The sequence below is a fragment of the Rosa rugosa genome, chromosome 2, assembly GCF_958449725.1.
Source record: "Rosa rugosa chromosome 2, drRosRugo1.1, whole genome shotgun sequence".
In the NCBI taxonomy this organism is placed as follows: domain Eukaryota; kingdom Viridiplantae; phylum Streptophyta; class Magnoliopsida; order Rosales; family Rosaceae; genus Rosa; species Rosa rugosa.
The window spans coordinates 11,398,839-11,425,882 of NC_084821.1; the positions used below are offsets into that span (position 1 = coordinate 11,398,839).

At 38.8% G+C, this 27,044-nt stretch overlaps 3 protein-coding genes across 4 annotated transcripts; 1 reads left to right on the forward strand and 2 right to left on the reverse strand.

Annotated features, from left to right (window-relative positions):
- The first annotated feature begins 2,620 nt into the window (after positions 1-2,620).
- On the forward strand, positions 2,621-4,186 carry LOC133732725 (uncharacterized). The gene is made up of 2 exons (XM_062160309.1): positions 2,621-3,701; positions 3,794-4,186. The coding sequence occupies exons 1-2, from the start codon at positions 2,852-2,854 to the stop codon at positions 4,159-4,161; spliced, it is 1,218 nt and encodes a 405-aa protein (XP_062016293.1). The 5' UTR covers positions 2,621-2,851; the 3' UTR covers positions 4,162-4,186.
- A 1,274-nt stretch (positions 4,187-5,460) lies between these two features.
- On the reverse strand, positions 5,461-8,661 carry LOC133730128 (zinc finger CCCH domain-containing protein 66-like). Of its 2 annotated transcripts, none has more exons than XM_062157787.1 (2): positions 8,474-8,661; positions 5,461-8,040 (listed from the first exon to the last, which is right to left on the reverse strand). In XM_062157787.1, the coding sequence occupies exon 2, from the start codon at positions 8,011-8,013 to the stop codon at positions 5,887-5,889; it is 2,127 nt and encodes a 708-aa protein (XP_062013771.1). In that variant the 5' UTR covers positions 8,014-8,040; positions 8,474-8,661; the 3' UTR covers positions 5,461-5,886. The 2 variants fall into 2 exon arrangements, with proteins under 2 accessions (XP_062013771.1, XP_062013772.1); XM_062157788.1 differs by having other exon boundaries at positions 5,461-8,060.
- Positions 8,662-15,715: 7,054 nt separating this feature from the next.
- On the reverse strand, positions 15,716-21,462 carry LOC133728144 (protein SMAX1-LIKE 7-like). The gene is made up of 3 exons (XM_062155557.1): positions 19,818-21,462; positions 17,981-18,227; positions 15,716-17,791 (listed from the first exon to the last, which is right to left on the reverse strand). Exons 1-3 carry the CDS (start codon positions 21,011-21,013, stop codon positions 15,908-15,910), a joined length of 3,327 nt encoding a protein of 1,108 aa, XP_062011541.1. The 5' UTR covers positions 21,014-21,462; the 3' UTR covers positions 15,716-15,907.
- Positions 21,463-27,044: the final 5,582 nt, after the last annotated feature.

Consider the following 27,044-nt stretch of genomic DNA (forward strand, 5'->3'; position numbering starts at 1 on the left):
ATAGACACAAAATGTAAACTCATAAATGATAGGTATCTAAATCACTTGCGAATGTGAAAACTTATACGATATTTGACACCTGCACGATAGGAAAAAGTACACAATTCTACCTATGGTTCATCTAGAGATACCCAAAGTAGCAAGTGAACGAACTGTGTATTGAGTGGTGACGTGTGAGAGTATTTCATAAAACTTAACTAATGGAATACAACAACACAACTAAAACACATAACTTCCATAGTAATAGCTGAAATTTCATACGAGACAAAAGACAAAAGGATGTTTAATCACTACATGATAGGAATACCTCCACAAAAGGATGTTTAATCAGATTGAGAAATCTACGAAATCTAATAGGAATATCTACACAACCACATCTACTTTAAAATAGCAAATATAAAGATCAAATCTGAAAGGAAGAGATATACAATAATTAAGGCAATTAATCTTTTTAAATAAGGAATATCTCCACAAACATATCTCCTAAAATATGGCATCAGTTACATACAATAATTAAGGTATTAATCACGTTGACATATTTAATAATAAGATTATCTACACAAACATATCTACTAAAAAATGGCAAATATATAGGTCAAATCAGAAAGGAAGAGATATACAATAATTAAGGCAATTAATCGTTTTTAAATCAGAAAAAATAAATTGATGGTATTAAATTCTAATTTGTGTTTATAACTGATACCATATTCAAATTCAAAAAAAAAAAAAAAAAAAACACCTATATTTGAGGAATATTTTCCTTCTTCAACGAGAAGGGTAAAATAGTCAAACTAAAAAAACGAGAAAAAAACTTAATTATAGACTTAAAACCTATACGGTAGGTTTAATTATATGAATGGGTGTAGATTAAAAGAAAACATAGGATTGGGTTTCTCTTAAAAGGAGCTTCATTTTTTTGGTTTTTTTCTAATTTTCTCTAGAAAGACCCATTTTTTTCAATGAATTGCTTCTTTGTTCTTAGTTTCTATCAATATCTCATACTATGAATTTTTTGGATTCTCACTAGAGATATTTACTAACAAAGGGCATAAAACACTAGACTCCAAAGCTAATTAATTGGTAACGGCAATTGCACTTCATTCTCACTCTTCCCTTTAAATAGAATAAATCATAGTTCTTTCATTACTCACGATCATTTTGATGATATGGAGGTCATTACACCTCTTCTCCGCAAAAGTTTCATGTATAGCTTGTGTTATCTTTATACAATCATAACCACTGCAAGTGGCCTAGTGGTTCTTGCCTAGTTGGGTGTGCTCTCCAACCTAAGTTTGAACCCCGAAGCTGTCAAAGTGGTCAGGCACTGTGCTGCAATGCATAGTTGGAGCATTTCACATGCGCCGAAGGGGTTTATCTTAAGCCTAAAAAGCCTTTGGAGGTTCCTCTTGACAAAGTCAAAAAAATCTTTATACAATCATAACATGGTCAGATGGTCTATACATCAATATTATGAGCAACCTAATTACACTTCCTGGGTGTGTCGAACTGAGATGAGAGATTATATCCCACGCAATATTTGAAGTTTTGAACTGTGCAAAATGTAACAAAGCCTAGGTCTTACATTTCAATGGAAGAAGACATAGCCAGAAACAAAGAATGAGCACCGACCATCCCAAGTTTGAAATAGCTAGCTACAAGCAACACAGTGCCAAACCTTACTGAGTGATTGTGATTTGTGATGGACTTGGGACCAAAGGTGGAGGAAGTTGACATCACAGCAATACCCGGTCGGGTTGAACACTGAAATAGCTTCCGGCCCGACCCAACACTGCTGTACACGTTTTCTCTGAGGGGGGAACTGAGTTTGAAAACAAGGCACAGAAAAAGATGAGCATCTTCTGCTGCAAATCCCCAAAAACAATTTCATCAACGAGACTTCTCCCTCGAAACCCCACGTCATCGTCATTTCTCCAACCCAAATAATAATTTTTGTAACTTCTAAGATGGACCACAAGTCCACTATTCATTTGTAATCACAAATAGCAGAAATTTCTCTTTATTCTTTTCTTTTTTAATCTAAATCACATGTGTTTCGAGCTAACAGTACTTTCAAAGTATTTAATAATTAGCTACTAAATATACATTTTTTCTTCGGTTTGCAAATTAGAAGCTTGAGAACGAAAAAATGATTGTCTCTCATGTTTAGTAAAAAGTATTTCGGCACAACGAAATACCAAAAAATAAGAACATTGAAGCCTTTAAGGTTCCATTGATTCGCAAAATGAAATTGATGGGAACTATTTCATGTTTGTCCCACAAGGATGTCCGTTTGCGATTTTACAACTCAAATGCTACTTAATAGTGCTCGGCGATTGCCTACCTCACTGAAGAGTGAAGACTATAGATCTAAGTGAGCATAGAGAAGTTTTGGGAAGTACCAAAATATAAAAATTGGTGTGAAGCAAATTAGGAGTTTGTCATAGTAAAAACAAAAGAAACATGGTACCCAACATACCTCACCCTCCAATAATTTGAGTCCCAAATCGCACAAATTGACATTACCACGCGCGTGGAAACATATTCCTGAACAAACCAACATCATCCTACTTTGTTGCCCCCATTTCAAATCCAGATCCCGCCACTTTTCTTCACTCTGTCTTCAGTCTTCACCACTCTTTTTGCACTTTGCTACTACAAAACAAATTTGAATTTCTCTCTCTTTTCTTCTCTGCCATTGCTTTTTCTTGTCCCTAATACTATTTCTTTCCACTTTTTCCAACTTGAAAGTTGCAGCAAGCCAGCAGCCCTCCACTAACCCAACGACTCAAAATTACAGTGTCTATCTTCCCACATAACAAAACCCTTTGCCGGTTATCGGTTCAACTTCGACATGAAGTTGCTATCTTCTTCTGAATCCTCTCCTTTTTCTTCTTTTTCTTCGTGTTCATCATCCACCATCACCACCACCACTACCACCACTTTTGATCTAACCAATTCAAAAGGTGCTAGTAATGGATGCATTGCTGGCATTTTGCGCAGAATTCTCTGCTATGGTAGCTTGCCTACATACCCTTCTGATCATATCCCAGAAGAAACCAATTCTGTCGATCAATCTCAAAATGATCGAGCATTCAAGTCGAAAAACAAAACAGAGGAAACAGAGGCATCTGCCACTCCAAGCTTAGTGGCAAGGCTAATGGGGTTGGAGTCAATTCCAGATGCCAACTTGGTCTCCACCCTAAATTCAATATCCTGTAGCCGGTCTCTGAATTCTGCAGACCGGCTTTCGGGAGACCATGATCCAATTGAGGCACATGAGCGCCGACGAGTCAAGTCGTTTAGAGAGATGCCAACATTTATTGAAAATGAGGAATTCCTTGTTCTTAGCTTTGAGAATGGGAGTGAAAGAAAAGAAAGGAGATCGAAGGGGAGGAAACGTGAGACGGGCCACGGAGAATTGAGGAAGAAGAAAGCAGGAAAGAGCAGAAACAAGGGAAATAGAAAACAAAGAGGGTTTGAGAAGGAAAAGAAGCAAGTTCAAGAAGAAAAAAGCAGAAGGGTTTTGAAAGATTTGAATGGGAGGGAAATGCTAAGAAGCAAAACCTCTCATAAACCCAAGAAAGAGACCATCTTTGATATGCTTAAGAATGTAGAATCTGATTGTACCTCGGAAGATTTAAGCCCGGTTTCTGTCCTTGATTGTGGTCAGTTTCTAGTTGATAACGAAGTTCCTACATCAGGTTTGTCCCCTCAATTAAGCTTGAAATAGTTGTTCCATTCAATTATATATAAATTATAGCATGTTCATTAACCTTGACATTTTGTACACCAGAAGAAGATCCAGTCTTGGCGAGTTCATTTCCGAGAAGAAAAGACGACTGTTTAACTTGTGATGCAAGAAAAACAAAGAAAATCGAAGGCATATGTCTTGGAACAAAGAAAGAGTATCATACTGCAGAGTACTTTGAGATTTTGGGTGAAATTTGTACTCTGACTGAAGCTGAATTGGTTGGATCAAATTGGAGCGTACACAAAGGCATCTGGAATAATCATGAAGGTTCTGCAGGAATTGCTGCAGATTTCGAGTCACAAATTCTAGGCCAATTAATAGAGGAGCTCGTGGATCAACTCGCTGATTTTCCTACTGAATATTCAAAACCTGTAAGATTTACGACCATTGTAAATTTGGTATTACTATAAATTAAAGCAACATACTATTGTATCACTTCTTTTACTGTACTAACAAGCAGCATAACTCAAAAGGGTTTGAATTCAAACTCATGTTTTGTGACTTCTAGCACTCTTTGTGATTGAAAAAGGATTTCAAGTTCAAACTTCAAAGTTCAGACATATGGGGTCGTTTCTGGCCAGGATACCTTAATCAAGCCATGTTCATGACTGAAAGTCATGATACTAGACTAGTAGGTCTGTCACAAAAGGACTAGCTCCCACTCTTTCCGTTCCAACTTTTTCTTTTTTCCTTCTCTTTATACGGTAAATATATATGATTGTAAATTTCATACTTTTAACATATCCAAAAACCGATAGCATTTGTAAACTTAACCTCTGTAGTTTATTAGCCTATTGTTAAAGGACGTTTGACAACTAATAAAGCGAAAAATCTATCATAATCACCTGTTTTTAACCTTTGGATTGACATAATCTCCTTTTCCTTTAGAGCATGGATTATTTATCGCCTGCTCATTTGAATTGTATGACTGTAGAAAACCTCATACCATTTACTCCTGCAGAAGCGCATGAGTTACACAGGAGAGCGCACATTAACAATCCCCTAAACATGTGTTTTGAGTGGGTACAACACAACTGAGGCATATCAAAATTATTAGAGGTGGTGTTAGAGACTTATGGGCCAAGCAAAACATCACTGGCTGAGTGGCTGGTGGTACTAAAGCCACACTACTCTTTCTTTTCTAGTGCTGATACCACTAACAAATATTTACCAAAAACGACAAATACCCAACCGCACCCAACAACAAAAGTAGACAAAGACGAGAGAAAGTAGAGCTAGTAAGTCTTGCCATTTTTTGTTTGTGCTCAACAGATAGATTAACGCCATGACAGTTACCACAAACCAGGGATAGAAAAGTAAGAGAGAAGTGAACGCAAAAGAAATTGGTTCTAAAGAGAGAGTGCAGATGAGAAGAAGTGAGCAATCAAAATGGCAAATGCAACCCAGTGAGGAGAAATGTCTGAAATGAGCAAGTAGTCATATAAGAGTCATAGTAGGTCGGCCATTTCCTGTTTGTGCTCAACAATATTCACTAGTTGGAATCAAAGGAAGACAAATGATATGCAAAATTCCGAAAGGAAAAGTCACAATTGCCACTTACTGATCTAAAACAGAAATTAAAGCAAAGCATGTAATCTATGTCCAATTGGTTCTAATTAGAAAGTGCAGATAAGAATTTTGAAGTCCAACAGCTATCTAAATGGCATTCCAGTATGGTGAAATGAGCAAGAGTTCTCAAGACATGAAAATCTCAAAAAGACATCTTTATTAAGTAGGAAAGTGTACAATAGAATCAACATGAGAACATACAGTTGGCCCAATTGATATGAACATCATCAACCAATGACTAATGCATCAGTATCTGTGTAACAGGCCAACAATATCTAAATTAAATATATAAATGACAATCTCATTGATGAAAGGCGATCACAATTCAAGCATCTTTCTGGTTGAGATTCATATAGAAAGTTCAATGAAGATTACAAAATAAAAAGAAATAGTAAGTGCAGAACTTGCATCCTGCACGACTTATCTTTTTTCTCCGTCGGGTTATTTCCCCCATTCTCCAGTTCCTTTGACCTAGATATGATGAATATCAATAAAAATTTAACAAATGGCAAAAAAATATAGTTAAACGTTAACCAAGGAGCAGTCCGTGGAACTTGAATTAAATTTTAAGCCACCATCTGCTCCTGCTCTAAGTACATCTGCTGCTCCACCCAAGCAGGGAGTATCTCTGAATCTCCATTGTCGAGGTGACACTGCTGCTGCTGCTGCTGCTGCTGCTGCTGCTGCTGCTGCTGCTGCTGGTCTTCAAAACCAAGTGGTCCAGGTCTCGACGGTCCTGGTGCATCCTTAACAAGGGTGTTTACCCAAGATACATCAGGCTCATCAACAGTTGGAACGCTGTTTCCATTGTTTCGATATCCAAAAGAAGCAGATTTCCTCAGCTTATTCAGTTCTTCCCCCTGGATACCCCAGTCTAGCTTTCCATTAGGAGAACCCCAATTTGAAAGGTTGGAGGTTTTTGGAGTTCCAGAATCAGCGGGTGAGGAAAACCCATAATTGTGGTTTGCAGCACTGCGCTCAATGAAGCTCTGGCTCCGCTGCTTTGCAAATGCAGCTGACCTGGAACTCAAAACTGCGGCTGCACCAGATGCATCATACCCATGCAAAGGAGAACCCCTAACAGGAGATGAAGCAGGGCTGCCTGAGTAGCTTGATCGGAGTTGCATGTTCATGTTTTGGCGCATCTGGATACCAGTTGGAGATTGCAACTGGGATGCTGTGGTATCCCGTGAAAGCCCCTGTAACTGAGACAACATTGCAGGATCAATTGATCCAAAAGCATCTTCGAGGTTAGTGGGCCTCACTCCTCCAATCCTATTCAATTCCCCTATTCGATTCCCAGAGGCAGCGAAGGCTGAAGGACTAGATAAGCCATTATTCCAGCCGGATGAGGGACTGGACAACTCATCTATCAAGCGCTGCCTGCGACGATGATTTTCCAGGCTAAGGAACTCCATGTCTAAATCCATATCTCTAGCACTTAGAGTAGACTTCAACCTGCTACCTGGGAGATGCAAGGTGGGGGGCGCAATATTTGGCTGATTTTGCCACATGTTTCCATTCATAGGGGAAGAAGCACCGGTTGGAGTCATGGGTGGAGTTGAAACAGAAGGAATCAGGGCAGAAGGAGAGTTGAGGGAAAGTGGACTCAATGATCCCATGTCCAGAGAAGCACCAGCAGAGAATGATCTGGGAGAAGGCACAGCTGAACCTGTTGAAGCATAGAGGGGACGAAGCTCTTCTGTCTTGTGAGCAAAGAAACAGACCCTTCTTGTGCATCCAGTCTCATCCTTGCAAAGACGGGTGCGGTACTGCGCAGGGTGAAGCCAACATTCAAAAATACCATGTGCATATTCACAAGCATCCCCTTGCCTGCAAGTCCCCTTTCTGAACTCTGGGCAAGGAACGCAGCTATAATGATATTTCCTTGGATCACGCCGCCTTGCATTTTCCCCTGGGTGTACAAATGGGCACTCTGTCCAATCGTGTGAGTAAGCCCTAGAGCAAGGCTTCACCTTGAAAGTATACATTCTAAACTCATCTGTGCTATAAATCCCGTTCTTGATGTCAGGAAGGGAAAGATCAACAGGATATTCCTTCCTCTCCATCCCATCCTTTGAGGCACGAGGAGTTGTGATCTCTTGCTGATCTTCACCTTCTGCTTCACTAGCCATCGGCTCAGAGAAATCAAAAGCTTCATCAAAACCCGAATCGCCCTTGAGCATGACTTCCAAAGCTTTCTTCCTCGAATTGAAGGCTGAACTGTAAGCAGGTGCGATCAAGTCCCCTGCTTGGTTTCCATTAACATCAATAGAACTGGCATCCGCAGAAGCAGCAAGCAAGACCTTGACAACCTCAGCTGCAGCACCAGAGCCACCAGCAGCAGCACAGTGAAGAGCCGTGGCTCTATCTGAACCGCAGGCTCTATTAACATCAACCCGACACGTTTGGAGGATATAATTCAACACATTCATGCTGCCAAACATAGCAGCAATCATAAGCGGTGTTCTCTCCTCAAACCCCATCTTCTTGGAGCCAACACGCCTCCCATACCAATAACTCACCTCATCAACATCATGACCATCTTCCTCCACAGCACTTTTGAACCCATCAAGATCATCGGCCGCCGCTAACTCCACCAAAATCGAAAAGCTAAACCTCAACCCTTCCTGTTTCTCATGATCCATGGTCGAGTCAGTGGAACAAGGTTTCCTCTTTGAACCGCTGCACATGGAAATCGGTCTTCAACAGCTCTCTTTCTACAAAATTACAGCACACCCTAACAATTATAAATTACCTTCTTTTCCAACAAATATAAAATCCAATTTTATAAACAGGATTCAAGAAAGGTGTACTAGGCATACGATTCCAGAATAAATATGCTACCCAATTTCAAGCAAAAACGAAACAAAAATCCGTTACAAACCCAACAACCAAAACCAAAAAACAAACACACCCAAAAACTGGATAAAAATGAAAGCACATACAACTACCCTCTCCAGTTTACCATTCAATTTCAAAAGAACTAAACTTTTAAACTCCCCAACTTCTCGATTATTCTCAATAAAGCCACAAACTTTCACAAGATTAAAGAAAACCCAAGTAGAATCCAACCTCAAATCATCCAATAAACCACAGTAACCAACAAAAAAGAACTGAAAAGCTTCAGTTTTTACAGAAGCAGGGGCATACCTTAGAACCAAGAAAATGGAGGAGACGCAGAAGTCAAGAGTGGGTTCAGAAAAAACCCAAAAGCCTTGTTTAAACTAGCCGGCCAAAACTGTAGCAAAGACAAGTACTTTTCCTTTTTTTATTATTATTTTTTTTTTTTTTTGGAGTCAAAAAGATATGAACACACCTACTTCTTCTTCGTCTTCGTCCCCAAATTTCTTTTTCTCTTTCTTATAATTTTCCTGAGAAAAATCCCGAAATCTTTTAATATTCCGGGGGGTGGGTCCCGCGGGGGTTTTAATATCAGACCGCCTTCGAGTGACGGGTCGCCACGTGTAGGGCGATCGTCTGGAGCCGACCTCAGGGAAGGAAAGGTGCGGTGTTCCGATTGAGGATGTTTGACGCTTTAAGGTGCTGTTTGTCATTTTGGGGGGGTGACGTGGACGCACAAGCACCGTCCGTGAGTGGTGGAAAAGATGAACCAATCTGCGTCACTGGATCATGATAAGTGCACCGGCCCGTCACTATAGTAGATATGACAGGCGAAGATACTCCTACTTGTCTAGTCAATCTTTGGTGCAGTCTCATCCATCCACGACGATCTCTTCGAACAATTCTTAAAGTTCATATGTTCATCTTTTTTTCTTTTTAATCAAAATATCAAATCATATGTTCATCTTGTGAATAACGCTTTAAATCTTATTACAAAATAAAATAAAAAAACACTCGATCAATAATGTCATTCAATTGTTTGAAATATTTGAGTATTTTTAATTAATATTATTATGGTTTTTTTGTTTATTCAAAATATATATTTGTTTATAAGATTTGCTTGATCTTTTTCACATATAGTTTTATTATGGGACTCAAATTTAACTTTTTTTTAAGAGATTGAGTATGATTATATGGAATTCACTTTTCAATTTCATTAGACAATTTAACCGTTTAACTTGTAAGAGCATATTTAGTAATACTAGTCATTTTTTTGTCAAAGTAGTTAAAGAGTCATTCAGTTTAACCCTAGCCGCACACAATCAGGAAGCGGAGGCAGCAAAAAACCCAAGAATCTTCTTCTTATCCAGCGACGTCCACGGTCAGCATTGGCACTTGCCTCGTTGGCGTTGGGATGCTGCTAGATGGGAATATTTTTGCTATTCCCTTTGGCTTCTGAGATTGCAGTGTTTGAGGTTTAGACAGCAAGTGGACTGTTCTGCTCGGTTTCGAAGCTCTTCAAAGTTTTGGAGCGGTCGTGGGCACTACTTGATGGAATATTGTCGGCAGCAGGGTCTGGGTTTTACTCGGTGACAACTATGGCGTTTTTTCGAGGGTCTTGAATTTGGGTCTGACTGTGATGTTCGAGCTTCGTTGGGGTCTTTTGGATGGTGGCATCTTGATTCCTTGAGGTGGGGGTGGTGGAGGTACGCTCACGGTGACGGTGGCATCAGAGATACTCTCTGGTGTGCGTACGGTAGTTTCTCTGCAAAAGGGTGGAGGCTTGAGCTGGGTCGGGCTACTCAAGTTTGGGCTTTGGGTGCTGTTTGTCTTTAGGCCTTGTGGGCTATTATGTTCCCTATTTTATTTAGGGATCCCTATGTTAGTAGTTTAGTATATTTTCAATAATTCTCTAGTGTTTAGAGAACTATGCACTTCTAGCGCCTCTAGAGTAATACTAAAGGAAGATTTTCGCTATGTCTACGTATTTAACTGTCTAATGAATGAGTCTATAGATATGTACCATTGTGGGTACTACCACTATCTTCTTGTTTACTGCGGAAGGGTATGTAACGATCTATTCTGGCTTGTGATGCAATATATTAGCACCTGATTTGGGGTTGATTCAAAAAAAAAAAAAAAGCAGTTAACGAGTCATTATGGTTAGCCGTCACTCTATTTTAGCTGGATTTGAATTTATATTATTTATTAAATAAATAAATTATATTAAATATATTTATAAATTACATAGAATGACTTAAAATAAATATTTTAAATTAACAAAAATAATAGAGACCCTTATCTCACTCTCTATATCTATGAGTAAGAGAGCTAATTAGTTAAAAGAAAAGAGTGGAGTCTGGTGAAACTGTTAAAATTGATAAAAACTAAACATGCTATGCAAAATAACTAATTAGTCAACATAGAGAGTTTGCTAAGACTGACTAAGTCTTACAAGTATCCAAACATAGATCATTTTTGCAAAGCTCTAGCTGAATTGAAAATTATTGAGACATTAATAATCCTAATTTATGGTTATGAAATTAAAATGTTGATATTGATCAGATTTAGTACTTTCATTGATTGATTCTAGTCAGTACCTTAAACATTTTAAATCGATTCAAATTTTGCAGATGTAATCTACCGATGAAGATTTAGCATGTGAACAGCTAAATTGTTAAAATAATATTAAAATGAATTACTTAATCCAAATAACCCTTTTTAAAACTATTTGAATTGGATCACTAATAGATTTGAACGATCATGTTAAGATTCTCGAAACGAATCGAAGTTGGCTGTTATCATTGTGGGTTGGGAGTGCGTGTGTGGTTATCAAATTCTGTTTTGGATGTTGATGCTCAATGAGACTTTGAAAGAATCGACTGATGGCCGAATGATAGGGGCCTGTTTCGATGGTTTCTAGAAGCCTCCCTTACGCCTGCAAAACCGAATTTTATTTTCTCCTTTGGTCCGATTAAATTATTAATGGCGCAATATTATAAAATAAGGGATTCATGACGTAAGGTACGTTAATTGAGCAAAAAGTCCAAAAACGTGGGCCGCTTAGTGTTTATTCTTTTTTTCTGGAATAATTATATATATTCAATTTTTTCTCCTTTTCAACATTTTGTACAAGAGTCCTTTTCAAAAATTAAATTATTGGTTGCAACATTGTTGTTTGAGATAATCGTAATGTTCTGCAGTCTAGTTGGGAAACATACACGATCACATCGCATTCTTAGTTTCTGTAATTTCTTGTGTTCTGTTATTTAGTCTTTCCTTCATTCTCTTTAATTGTCTATGCACATTCATTAGCCTATCATAATAACATTTTATAATTTTTACCTCACTCGTTTTTGATGTAAGTGAGTTTTAAATCTTTAACCTACACGATATAAACTAAACTAGCTAACCAATAAACCGTGGCTCATTGACATATTATGTTCATATATGAACATGTGGCGGAATATTATTTAATTTGGTCATATAAGTTTCATTTGTGTATGTGGCCAGTGCTAATTTCACCTCTAATTTTAAATAATTTTTGTATGAATATTGGAAAGTACAATACGGTGAAACTTGTCGCTATTAATAATAATTGTTATGAAAAAAAAAAAAATGACATGTATTGATTACTTATAGATGTACAAGATTTTTCTCTAAGCCTCGTGCATTAAATGTTCCTAAATGTTAATTACAGTTGTGTCAGATCATCTAACTCATCAAAGTCTAGCTATTGACATTATGTCATTAGGTTCAATGATAAAAAGTTGTCGTGGTTCATGTAGTTGTTGCAGAATTTTGTTTTTTCTTTTTCTTTTATATCTCCACCTTATTGTATCCTATACTTTTATTAGGCACGTGAGATTTAAACTCGTAACCTCTACATTAATAATTTTATTTATATAATTCCTTGAAAATCATTAAAGAAAAGTCTCTCTCTCTCAGAGAAACCCTAAGGCCGCCTCGGGCTTGCACTTTGTTCTCTCCGGCGGCGCCCGGACGTCGGAGATGACCTATGGCCTCATCGCTGTCATCAGGTTTGCTGCCGGACGGGAAATCTGCTGTCCATAGGGCTGTTGAAGGGCTTTGCTCTGGTTTTTGGTCAGGGAGTTCGGCTGGGATGGTGGTGAAGGGTGAATCGTGCGTACGGTCGGGTTTATCGATCCCCGCGGCTGGGTTTTGTTGGATCGGCGGTGCCATTCGTTGGCGGCATGCGATTGCGACGCTTGGCTCAGGATCGGTTGTTCTGGTTTGATGCAGGTCGCGGCGGCGGCGTGAACTCAGGATGGCTTCCATCGCCGGGCTGGTTTGTTCTGTGCTGCTGCAGGTCAGTGAGGGCGGCTTGGTCGCGGCTGTGGTGAGGCGGATTTGGAACATGCAGGTCGGGCATTGTGGATCGGCTGGAGCTTGGCCGGATGGTGACGTACGACGGGGTTGTGAAGGAAGGTGGACTACTGGACTGGACCGAACCAACTTGACGGGTCTGGAGCAAATTTCCCTTTGGTGGACTACCCCTGTTGGGCCGCGAACTGTTGGGCTAGGGTTTTGCCCTAGTCCATGGCTATTTGGGCTAGGGTTTAGGCCCTTAGCCCAACCCTATGTTTTTTTAGCGTTTTTGTCTAATTACACTAAGTTCCCTTGTTTTTGGAACCTAAAAACCCTATGTGGTTGGGGCCTATATTCTATGTTTCCATTTATTCATAGTTTCTAGGCTCACTTTAAATGAGCGGTTAGTTCGAATATAAGTGGTCTATTCTCTATGTATCACAGTAGTTCTGCTACAATTTCTTGATCTGTCTAGTTGAAGGCAGCAGAAGGATATGTAATGGCTATCTTGGCATGCGTCAATGAAATCCACATTCCCTTCAAAAAAAAAAAAAAAAAAATTATTTATATCAGATAACTAACATGCCACAACTCACAAATTTGTATTTATTAAAAACTGGCAAGTGACAACTCCTTGGTTTTAATTTAGTTTGATGATATTTTTTTTTTTTTTTTACTAGGCACGTCATGTAGATGCATGGGACTAATAGTACAATGTTTCTTCTTGGTTAAGGTTTTGAATAAGCAATGCTTTAATCTAGTCATTCATTGACACCTCAATTCAATTCTAGGGTATTTGATTTAATTCAATGCAAAAATATAGAAACTTAAAATAGGTAGCATGCCTATGGCCCCCCCTCTCCATCTACAAGAGTTGTTGGATGTTAAATTAGTTTTGGAAATTAAGTCGACCCAATGTTGTGGAAAAAGAAAACTACTACTTCCTTCTCTATCTCTTTTCCTCCGTTCGTTCATCCCTTCCCGACCGGTCTTCGTGTTCGCTCTCTGCCCCGGCGGTGGGAGGCATGCTTTTCTTTCTTTTTTGTTCCTTATTCCCATCACTCTAATCCTCCTAACCTTTAGATGGAAAAACTACTACTACAACACCCATATTTTAGTAAATAACAAATTAACAATCAACATTTGCGACGATAACATTGAGGAACCATATGCATAAATAGAGACAAGAGTAAGGATCGATCATGTTAGCATGGTCAACGTTCAAATTTGTCATATGATATGTATTTGGTTTGGATCTATATATTATGGATCGATTAAATTTTTTTACATAACAAATATCTTATAGAACTTAATCTCTTCTGAATATTTTAATAGACTTCTCATTCTCACACTTATATTCGAGTAAAATGTTTTGGATCCACTTTTTTCTTTGTTCAAAAACTTATTCAAGACAAATGGAAGCAAATTATCCAGTAGTACTCTAGCTAGAGTCATTTTATTTGTGTAAGAAAATTATAGGATATTTTATCGTATTAGTACGTAATGGTAAAATAGCTTCATATGATAGTATATCATCAAATGTACATTGTAAACTAGCTTGAAATTAAAGCAACCTGATTTACATTCTATACGAGACTAATTAACTTAATCTACCGATGCAATAATGTGTTGGAATTGATGTTTAACCATAACAGGGCTTTCAAGAATTGCCCAATGCAATTATGTAACTACAAAATATATAGACACTTCTCAGTGCTCATTGAAGAGTCGTATGTTATTTAAACTTTATGGACATAAACCATAAATATCATCATACATTGAAGAGAAGCAAGAGCATGAAGTTGAGCTCCAAGACAAGGACTAAAGACAATTCATGAATAATTGGATAAGCAGAAAGACCCAGTTTCTGGATGCTACTTCTCATTTCTCAAAGAGAAAAATTCCATGTCCAAAAAGAAAAGAAGAGAGAAAAATTCCAAGGAGACAATCCGACGGTCCTCCATTTCCTTCTATGGCAGAGTGGACACTGCAACGGCTCAAATTGTGTCCCAGATAGCCAGAGCCAAATTTGACTAATAGAAAGTTGAAATTTAGCACTCCCCTTTCAGATTGAAAAGTCCAGGCCCGAATACGACCCCACTGAGGAGTAAACGACATCAAAGATATGTGGAAATTTGTAGGAAATTCGTGGTCCACGAAATAAGCAAAGAAGAAGGGGGGGTCTGAATCACTTGGTGTCGTTTTCTGCGGGTGGAAAGTCTCTGTGTTGCGATCACTGTTTTCACACCACTTCCTCTTTATCGGTATCAAAGTTTCCGATTCCAATTCAATGTTGGTACAAGGACGGTGGATTTGTTTGGCTCTTCTCCTTTGGTTTTCGCTTTCTTTGTCGAGCGTTATTCGATCATGCGGAAAATAAAGTCTTGAAAAGTTTTAGAGGTACGTTAATCATTCTAAAGTTTTTGTAATTTATTGAGCGATTTTGATGTGAAAAATGAAGTTTCGAGAAATACTAGAGGCACCAACTATTATTCTAAAGTTTTCATTACTTACTGATGTGATTCATGTAATCAAATAAAGTGACAAAGCCCAGATAGCCTTAGTGGTCAATTATAGCAATTCTTGATTTGTTTCTACTCCTGAAATTATAAGGGATGTTATTTTAAACGATTGTAATAGTGAACTGTTTTAATGAATTTTTTTTTTTTAATTTTAAAGTTAAGATTCAAGAATTTAGAGTAATAAAGAGAAGAACAAGTAATGCAAGTTACTTACTATGTACAAGATCGAATACGAAAAACAATCCATCAAGATTTAAGACGATAAAAAGTAGAGAAGAATCTTTAGTTAGAAGATCAAATAGGCTTTCCGTGAATTCTTTTTTTGGAAGAAAATCATCTTCAGAAAAGATAGGCTCAATTGTTCTACTTTCTCAGAAAGTGGAATCACAATCATTTTCTTCCCAACTTTCAAATGCTGGTTTTTCTTTTTCATAAAGTAGGGAATATATTTTCAGTGGAAAGTTGGATCAAAATCCTCATGGTAGTAGTGGGGAGATGTCACAACTATATATGCACCTTTCTTCTTTCTTTGCTCTTAAGTTTTTTTCTTTTCAAAACAGGTAGGCTGCAAGCCTTCAGCACTCTTCAAATTTAGGCTTTGAACATGTTATACAGGAAAGCCCAGCAAAATAATCATGAGTATCGAGAAACTAGATTTACTAGATGATGAAACAAACAATGTAGGATACAAGTTACAATATAGGGTACAAGTTACAACCTTGACAAGTAACTCTCCAAGATCTAGAGGAATTTGTACATTCTACAAACACAGAATGATTTACCCAAAAAATCATGTAGATTGACTAGAAAAACAAAGCTTTTCTAATGCCAAGTGCTATATGCTAAGAGCTACATTATACATGTAATTACATAAAGCACAGTAAGCACAAAATTAGTTCAGACTAATTCTAGCAGGAAGGCAAACACCGGGAGTCTGCTCTTGCACCGAAAGTGCTCCACCGGCAACCAATTTTATTACAGAATGAGCAGTGAGACGATACCTCTGACGTGTTTCAGCAAAACTTCTGGAGAGAACCTGTTCAATCCACTCCTCCACTGCTTTCTTCTCGTCTGATAACCAACAAGCTGCAAGTAATTGAACCATGACTCCAAAGTCAATCTCCAGCTGATACTCAGATCCCAAGACTTTCTTAAATTCTTGGTTGATTTCCTTTACTAATTTCTCAGCAAGAGCGTCGAACTTGAATGGCTTCAAAACCACTGCTTCATCAACTTGATCAAGGAAGTCTTCCATCCAGGCTTCTGAGTTTTCGGAGATGGAGTCACTGTCATAATCTCCACAGTTCATTCCCTCGTCTATCTCGTCAACAGGCAGATTCAAATCCAGAAAGGACCTTGATGCCTTGTTGCCCCTTTTCTGTAACTCTGAGGTTTCCTCTATGGAGGCACTGCTGTCAATCAGCTTTCTCTTATTTACAGAAGATGAGTTTAAGCTTCCTTCTCTTGGTGCAATCCTCACATTCATGCCCTTCGTTTGGCTGGCATCCCCAATATTCAGTATTTGCATTTGACACCTCTTGGCACCAAGTACCATCTCCTCTGAGAATTTCACGGGTTCATTCTCCAAGTAGTGATTTTTGCTGCCCTTTTTGGTAGCTGAAGTCGTTACAAAGATCATGTTGTTAATGCTGATTTCTCTGCCGTGAGAGTCTGGAAACTTGCCAGTCCTAATGGCCTGGGACAAGTTACTCTGGGCCAGAAAATCAGCCTTATCTACATTTTCAAGGAAGACAACTGAATGGGGTCTCCTGCTTAATTCCCCAGCAACATAATCTACAGCCGTCTTACCCCTAAACTTCACATCATAATCATCTTGGGATTCCCATTGAAAAATAGAGTCAGATTGGCATCCCCTCTCCCCCATATCAACAGAGATTAGGCTTTCCCTAGTGCCAAACATTAACTCTGCAAGTGCTATAGCAATTTTCTTCTTTCCAACCCTGTCGGGTCCAATCAAAGTCAACCATATATCTCCTCTGCCTTTTGAACCATGATGCCTTCCACCACCAGACCTGCACCGGGATATAGCTTCACTAATGGTGCATATTGCTTCATCTTGCCAGCAAACCTTTTCTGTGAGAACTCTCCTAAGTGACTTGAAATCTCTTGGATCAAACTGCCCACCAAAATTAGATCCAGAGCAGGAAGAGGACTGGGCTATTTGGTGCGGACTATTCTCACTTAATGCATCAAATTCAGCAGAAATGGAACCAGAAAGGTGTCGGAGACGCTCTCTATGATCTTGCAACTTGGGACTTCTTGGTCCCTTTCTAGTTGATGCATATAAGGTTCCCAATCCTAAATCTGTGGTCACCGAAGTGACAGATGAGGATGATGTGTGATCAGTGGGAAGATTCATAGTGGGGATTGAGAAAGGTGAACGGCAGGGGCTTCCCAGTTCAAGTTGCTGACCCTTTGAATCTCTGATCAATTGCTTGGATTGCATACCAGCATACTCAGCATCAGAAGCTACTTGCATTACCAAGTTCTGTTTTGACAGAAAACTCTTTTGCATGTCCATTGGAAGGCAGTGATGTTTTGCACTTCGGCTTTCCTGTATAGATGAATCTTCACCGCTGCTTTCTCTTCTATCTGCAGCAGTATGAGAGCCCTCAGGAGATGCAACATGAGACCCAGCTTGACAATTGTCCATTTTAGGGAATGGTTGACCATGATGAATTTTTCGGCAGATATCATTCCATTTCTTTTGCAGTCCCAATACTGTTTCACTCAATGTCGTATTATCTGCTTTGGTCTGCAGTGAATAATGGAGCACACTCTTACTCATTTATTTTCACAATATATTTGATGAATAACAGATAAATCCAACCGATTACGAGAAGCATGTGTTTAGCTCCACGTATATGTGAGTGCATGCATGCTTGTGTGCACAAACTTTATGCCAACTTGAGCCATAGAAATAAACTTTAAAGGGCTTACACACCTTTGCAAGATCCACTCCCTTGCCAGGGTCAAGTTCAATCGTTTGCAACCAAGAAGGTGAGCTAGTTGAGCACTGATCACCAACTGTAATGGCTGATCCATCTTTCCGAATAGAAGCAACTTCTTGCTCATACTTCTCTGTGCATTGATGGCAGCGTATAAAAGATTGATTCGTGCTGCTCAGTGGATTTGTAAAGTCAGATGGTCCAGAGAAGAATCCCCCAAATGGAACAAAGGACCCCATCAAGCTGTAAGTATATCATGAGTATGGAACTGTGAGATCCAACGGGCACAAAATAGTCAGAAGCTAAAGCATATGCCTTGAATCCTACATTTATACACGTAAACATGCACACATGCACAGCTTGCAACAGCACTAGCAAGTTAAACAGCATAGCATACAGCACATACAACATAGGGTACATACTACACACGTATATGGATTAAAGTCTGAAACTAGTGAATTCAGAAACATTAACCTTATACTGATGGGATCCTCGCCTTCAAACCTACAGTACTATATCTAGATAGAGCAAGTAAGAACAGAGAAATTATAGCTGCTTGCTGCAGAAAAATCATAGTGCTAAACCCAAAAACATTACACTCAAGTGAAAGTTGCCGTACACAATAGTTGGAAAAAGTTAAAAAGTACCAACAAAATGACTGAAAGGCATGATAGAAACACACTTTGAGCTCAATAAAACCAGCCCTGCAAATTTGGCTAAGAAAGAGCTATCCACAGTAATTTATCATCATGAAACTTCAAGCAGGATAAAAGTTCCGACAAAAAATTTTCCACTGAAACTTGACTTGCATATGTAGTTTACTTGTTCAATAATGCTCTGTTCTCTAGAATATAAGAATGACATTTTCATTAACTGAAAAAGTGATCATTGATTTTGAACATGATTAAAAAAATAAAAAACAAAAACAAAATTCTTGATGACCACTGGAAAATGTTTCTCATAGAAAACTCTTGCATAATGTTCAATCTTATATATCACATGAACAAGCCCTTCATCTCAAACTCGAGGCAATAATATCACTGACCCTGATTATGGTCAGAAAATGGAAAATTATTGATGACCACTGGAAAGCACATTTCACACAGCAAAATCTGGCACAACCATCAATCTTATGTAGCATGAAATGAGCTTTTCATTTCAAGCTTGAGGCGATAACTATACTGACTCTGAAAATGGTTAAGAAGTGCATAATTCTTGATGACTACCGGAACACACGTTTCTCATAACAAAATGTTGCATAATTATCAATCTTCGGTAACATGAAATGGACCTTTTATCTCAAACTTGAGGGGATAACAATTACTGATGTTGAACATGGTTAAAAAATGAAAAATTCTTGACTCCCACCGGAAAACATTTCTCATAGAAGAATCTTGCTCAATTGTCCATCTTATATCACATGAAATGAGCTTTTCAGCTAAAACCTGAGGTAATACTTATTGTCATTCAGAAGAATGTACGTCTCTGATGTACTGGTAAAATATTATATTTCATAAAATAAATGAAAACAACCGTGACATTATAGTACAGAATCATTGATAGTGTAATATAATGCACCAACAAGTAGATGACAAAACAAAAAAGACTACAAGTATTAGTAATCTATTCAGCAGAAAAGTTTTTATTTTATTTTTCTGGGGTCTAAAAGGCCAAAAGAAGTTGTACAACCTAAAAACCAGAGTGAGGAAATGAAGCAAAATACTAGTCTTTTCTAAACAAACATCCAAATTTTCCCACATTATACACATAACAATAACAACTCAAACTCAAAAAAAAAGGAGCACAAAACCAAAACTAGAGTTGAACCAGCACCTGGATTTAGAGTAGACTCCATCGACTGAAGCTTTAGAAGAGCTAATGGGAAGGAGATGAAGGTCCCAATCCTTCTCGATAGCCGGAAACCGAGCCAAAAGTTTCATATACATGTCGTAACTCCCCGCCGCGCCGATCAACCACAACTTCCCACAATGAATCTCCAGCAACCCCTTCAACTGAACCACCACAAAGCTCAAAGCATCACTCAACACCCCGTCATCAACCAAGGCCTTCATTTCCCCAAAGTTGACTATCACACCAGCTCCTCCATCTCCAGAACATTGCTGAGCCAAATGACCCACCTCCTTCAACTTCAACCCCATCTTCTCTTCACTCCCACCCTCAACCACAAACTCCGAAATCTCCTCTTCGATACAAACTGCACTAAAGCTACTTACCTCAGGAGGCAAAAGGGAGGAGGCTCTGCCTTTCTGTACCGCTTCAATGAACCTTTTGAGAGCTTCAGCGGCGGAAACGCCGATCAGTAACGGATTTTTCCCGCTCTTTCTAACCAACACGTCCCCGATTCTCTTGCAGTTCTCGTCCTTTTCCTCGAATCCCGAGAACGGGAAAGGGAATCTCCGACGCGCAGCGGGGTCCGAGTCCGTTAGGTTGCATAGGAAAATGGGCGGGCACAGAGTCCGAGGCAGCCGATTGGATTGCGGCGTCACCGGCGGGTGAACAATCGCGAGCTTTATGTCACAGCTCCGGAACCCGGCCTCCCCGAAGACCCGACTCACAATCGGGTCGTCGAGAATGGACAGCATGAAGTGCTTGAGCTCGACCTTCAGAAGCGACGCCGTCTGCTGCTGGCTGTGGATCTGGTGCAGGTGGAAGCTCTCCGGGTGCCGCCTCTGGTTCGCCTGCGACCGCTTGATCGCCGCCATCAGCGAGTTCGACACCGGCGGCTCCTCCTGCGCCTTCGTCGACGACGGCAGCCGGTCCAGCGACACCCCGACGGACAGCTCCAGCGCCCGGAACTGGAGCCGCGGCGTGTACGGGTACGCGCCGCTCCTGGCGCGTGAGCAGGCGTCGCGGAGAGCAGAGGACGGCAGGGAGAGCAGAGCCGACACCGCATGGAGCGAGGTCGTCTGCGCGTGGCTCCTCCTACGCGCCACGGCCACTGCGTCGTCCAGCGCACGCGCCGCCTCCTCCGTCAAACATTGCCTGGCTGCGCCTACCGGCGTCGGCATCGCCGGCTAGCGACTTATATATATATAAATAAATAAATAATACCCAACAAAGAAAGAAAGTGAAGTGTCCTTTATATATAAAGAACGAGAGTCTTTGCGTCGAGATTTCGAAGGACTCTGACCTCTGAGCAAAACCCACAAATAAAATATAGGCGAGTGTGTGTGTATATAATCAGAAACTTTTTGAGAATAAACTATTCGAGTGGGGGAGTTGGACAGGAAGAAGATAAAGAGAGAGAGAGAGAGAGATTTTGTTGTTGTTGTTTTAATGTTGTTAGCTGAATGCTGCGGCTGTAGAAACAAACAGTAGTTGGTTGCAGTGGCAAGTGTGAGCTATCAAGTATGGTATCTAGTGGTGGTGGGGGCGGGGAAGGGGTACGGGATATAACACCAACACATTGTGAAAGAGAGCATAAGCATAGATTCTCTCTTCCCCTTTCTTCTTCTTCTTCTTCTTCTTCTTCTTCTTCTTCTGCTTTCTGATAGCTAATATTTACTTTGGGTATGTTTTTTTTATTTTTTTTGGTATACAAATGGACGAACAGGGTGAGGGATGTGTCACGGCCGTCGCTGTCGTAACTTTGGAGAAAAGAGAGAGATAGAATTAGAGCCTATGAGGCCCTTCAAAAGCGAGAGAAAGCTTTGTGTTTTCAATGCAAGGTAGCGGATGGTTAGAGTAGATGACTACGTTTTGATTTTGGCTAATCTCCATTTTTGGTATGCTCGCGTCGATAACGTGACCGTAATTTATGCAAAAAAGTCTTTGAATTAGGCGGTGAATTTGGAGGATTTGAACTTATCATCGTAACAATCATTGAAATTGAAATTTAGGTAAGCATTAAGGCGGAACCATAGCAACTAATTTTGAGAAAAAAAAATAAGACGTATTGAATTAATATTGCACACTACAACTCAGACATTAATTTCACCATTTTCCTCTTTTTTCTTGCATACGAAAATTAGTATATGTTCCCAAACCATGGTACACATAGTGGTAGGTTGATGTCATTGGCTCATCTGCTCATACGATTTGTATTTATTTCTAATTGGTCTCTTAATTTAATTTAATTTCACTCATTACAATGTCATGTGGTACTCCAGGACCATAGAATAATTACTCTTCTTACATGTTAGATGATACTATAGTTAGAATTACTTTTTTTTTTCTTTTTTTTTTTTTAATAGGTTAGAATTATGTTCTAGAAACTTATGAATTTGAAGTCTTAACCCTCATTTTTCTATGTAACAGGGCCACATAATTTAATACCAGACATAAATGTCGATGTTTGTAGACCTGAATCCAATACAACAAGAAGTTAATCAAGCATCACTTTCGTTCAAAATGAATTTCGCCATTAGCAACATTGTTGCATTCCCTTCTTGGTCGGAAGCAAGCTAGACGGTACCACGTACATACATGCATATATACTTTCGTTCAAAATGAATTTCGCCGTTAGCAACATTTTTGCATTCCCTTGATTGGAAGCAAACTGGACGGTACCACATACATGCATGCGAAGTTACGAGCTCGAAACCTTTTACCACCCTAATAAATATTTGTTACATGAGGCTTGATTTATATATGTTGTTGCATTTGATTTTAAAAAAAAAAAAGCCACACGTTCTAAGTTGACGTATAACTAAATTATGTGACTTTTCATTATGACTGGGTAAATCATACTTATCTCTTAATGACGTACGTCAATCACAAAGTGTAGATAAATGGATAATGGTTCTGAAGGGGAAAAAAAAACTTCAACTTGCATTATACTAACACGATTAAGAATTTAAGATAAACATGGACACACCATAATCGCATCAAGAAAAGCATGGGGCATTATATTATATATATATATATATATATATATATATATATGAGATCTTGAGGGAGGTGGCCCAATATTAGGGAGTCCTCCTCAGAGAACCCCACTCGACCCACTTGGCACAGAACATCCAAATCTTGGACCCTGCTATCACGGGCATAGCTAGGGTTCCTACGGTATTCTCTTTTCAGCTTTTCAGTTTTCTGCTCTAAACCGTAAACCAGTTATCAAACATAAGCTCAGAACCCATATATATGGTAGATTCATTGGTAGGGGATCGGTTCAAACCTGAACCCATGGTGAGCGGAACCATGAATAATGATATCACAGCCAAAACCAAATAGTTCTAGTGATGGGAAGAGATATGCGATCTTGAGATTGGGAAGAAAAGGTGTCTGATTTGACATGCGTTTTTGTTTTTCTGTGGGATGTCTTTTCATTCAACAAACCCTAATTTTCCCTTGTACTCCAACTTGGTCTTTTGCTTGTGTTTTCCTTCATGATATCCTCATTCAAAGATGTTAATATTATACCATTTTCGAAAAGTCCAATTCTAGTTTAGATTTCCAAATCTACAAGAAGCACAACTCACCGGTTAACTTTTTGGGTTATCCATTAATATTAATATTTGTTATACTTTTAACCGTTACTTAGGGGGGTGTATTGTATTTAGATTTGTGTGGAGTTTTTTTAAATGACAGACTTTTTCAAAAGTCCATGGACTCCATAAAAAGTTCATAGACTTTTATTGATTTCTTAAAACCATTGACTTTTAGCACATTTTTTTACTGATTTACAAAAATCTACAGACTTTATATGAATGACTTCTATAGATTTCACAATACTTATAAAAAAGAAAAACCAAGCTAGTTTATTAGTCAGAGAACAAAATACGATGCGGTAGCTATGTGAACTAATGTCTATTAGCGTAGAAATCAGAGAAGCTCAAATAATGTCATGAAAGAAATATATAAGAAAATGAAGGAAAAACTTCCAAATATAATCAACCAAATTAAAAGGTACCAAAAAAAGAGAAGGGGAAAAAAAGAACATTGATGAAGTTTCATGCTAAAGAAGCAAACGTCTTTGAAACAATGATATGATTTATTCTTCTCCTTCATTTTCACTTTCTTGATTGTCAGTGTTTTCATTGTTGACATTTGGTTGGGCATCTGTCCACATATGAGTAGCAATACTCATTCTCCATTCATTAGCTTTTTCTCTTTGCTAATCTTGGGTTTGAAAATCATCCCTATTCAAAATTATCTTCGTGATTGTCTATTGGATCTTCTTCTGGTTCAGGAGGAAATTCATCTGAACGGCATTCTGATAAGATGCATTATTTCAAAACGTGTACGTGTTTTTTTTTTTTTTCCTTTAAACATGCATTAAGCATACAAAAGGAACAATTGGGTACATAGACAAAAATAGCAAATTTTGATACATTGTTCATATTGATTATTACCCAGACAGCTTCTCTCTGATTAATTTTTCTTTGTTTCATAATTCATTGAATTACATTTTGATCCACACTTGTTTGTTTTTTTATATCATGCCATACTATATGACTATAAACAGTACTCATGATATGATGATAAATTACACAAATCAAACTCTCCCATAACCCCAAAACCCGATCACGAACTGTTTCCATGGGAGGTAATTATAATTCCCATAGCTATATAACCCTATCAATCTCGTTTGTGACCAAAAGTTTGATCATCATTGATATTTTGCAATTGCAGAGTCACGTCATAAATGTCCACAAGAACATCAAAATCCAAATAGTTAGGAAAGAAAAAAAAAAAAGAAATGTAAAAAGTTCAGCAAAATAAAAAGCACAATCCTAAAGTTATTTGAATCAAGTAAATTATCCTTTGTGTCAAGCTACTATTCTCATGAGTAATTAAGAGCCATGTAACTGGTGTCGAACTACTAATAGCTCACATAGTTGTTGAGTTGAAAAGAGAGATGTGGAGACACAAACTAGTGTAATCCTTTACGTTTAGTGTAGTACTTGGACTTGAGGAATAACTGAATAGTGAGGAGCATATAGATTTCTGCATACTTAAGTCCCACAAGTTTCATTAATTGTTCATGAATGAGCAGGGTAAAATCACACACACTATTTTAGTTATAGAAAATAAGGTTTGGCATGAAGAGAAAAAAAAAAAAAAACATGTGGCTTATCTACCCAAACTTAAGAGCCACAAGGGCAAAGCAGTTGCAAAACAAAGAGAACCAGGTTGATATAGGACGGCAACAAATACAAAAGAAACAGAAGCCTAGAGAGAAAAATAAATAAGAAGAAGAAACAGATGCAGCAAACAATTAGGACGACAATAGCAATAACAACAATAACGCAAGATGCAGAACTATGATCGAACCGTAAAAGCATTAAGCATATACGTATAGACGACAAATTTGGGTTTTAGGGTTTTAGGAGTAGATGATAATATTTGGGTTATTAGGGTTCCAAGCATCACAATTGAAAAACAAAAAAAATCAAATTCAACAACAACAATGAATAGGTATTAGAGGTTGATACCACAAAATATTAGAGAAAAAAAAAATCATGAAAGAGAGATCATGGAGGACCAACCTCTTCACGCGCAGAGAGAAGAAGTTTGATAAACTTTTCCACGCTCAAAATCTTTGCTCTGGTGGTTGGAAAAATATTGGAATTTGGTATTTATACTAAACACTACAAAGTCCATGATTTTCCATGATTTTCTAATTCCGTATGTATGAATGATATTTTGAATACCCCTAAACTTTTATTCATTTTTAAAAGTCCTAATTGAATACCCCTAGATTTTGGTGGAATTCATAAAGATTTTTTAAAATCCTAATTGAATACACCTAGACTTTTATGGACTGTTAAAAGTCTCTATTGAATACACCCAGACTTTTAAATTCCATGGATTTATTTAAAAGTGCCAGTAATTCCATATACAATACACCCCCCTTAATAAATAATACATGTCACTTCAAGTCTTCAACATAGAAATATTTTTTTTTTTTTTGGATCAAATCATCATCCATACTTCATTCAAACAGAAGGAAAGTTACAAGCAGGGATGCAAAGTAGTATAACAGCCAAAAGACCTACTTCTAACTCAAGTCCGATCATCTGATCTGAACATACCTTCCCAAATTCTACAAACAAAAAATGGAGCTAAACTCTCCAGAACACCAGTAAGGCTACAAATGACCAAAATCCAGCAAACGGGCCACAATATAGTTCGAGCCAACGTCGGCATACCAATTGAGTCATGGCTCAGACCCAAGAAGGAAGAATGTGCCCCAGTCATCTCTGCCTCGTTGGCTAGTGAATACAAGGGATAGATTCTGTTCTAAAAATCGACATCACGATAGGCGTTGGTGTGTAGGAAACATTTGAAGCACAACAAGACCTAAAGAGGGTCAACCACCGACAACAAACAGAAAACTAAAATAAAGTAAAATTGAAACTGAAAAAAAACTGAAGAAACAACATGCACACGCCAGGTCCAGACCCAAGCTAGATTAGAGCTAAGCCAATTCCAGAATCCAAATCCATAGAAGGGTCCAGATCCAGAATTAGCTCAAACCCAACCCAAACATCTGCCCAAACTCGCTTCAAACCCCTGCTGCAATCCAGATCTGCCATCACCTTATTCTAACCCTTGCCGCTAGCATTTCGATCCCCGAACAAAGAGCCGACATCGCCGTCGATGGACCACAGCAGATCTGTGGCCTGTCCGCCTGACACAAACACCAATGGGACAAGTCGTCGACTTAGATCGAGATCCAGAACAAAAAGGATATCCGATCTAAACAATGGCTGCCCAGACTGCCCGATCTGAACAACCGAGTACCAGATTGGGATTAACAACCCCCAAAACAGCCCCCTTTCTCCCTGCCGTCACCGGATCTGAAACTGAACCCCATCGCTCGATCCGCAGACCTAGTCAGCCTAGCAACACCATCTTCCTGCACCACCACATCCCAAGGAAAGCAGCACCGGTTGAAGTCTAAAACGGCGATCGCATCAAGGATTCTCCTCTCCCGGATCGGAGCGCTGCGGTGAGAGCACCGACAACGTCCAACTAGGAGAGAGAAGCGTCTCACCCTCGCTTTTCTTTTTTCTCTAGGCGCGTTCTAAAGCGCGAGGACAAGGACAGATTTCTTCAACATAGAAATTTGGGTACATCCAAATTACTATG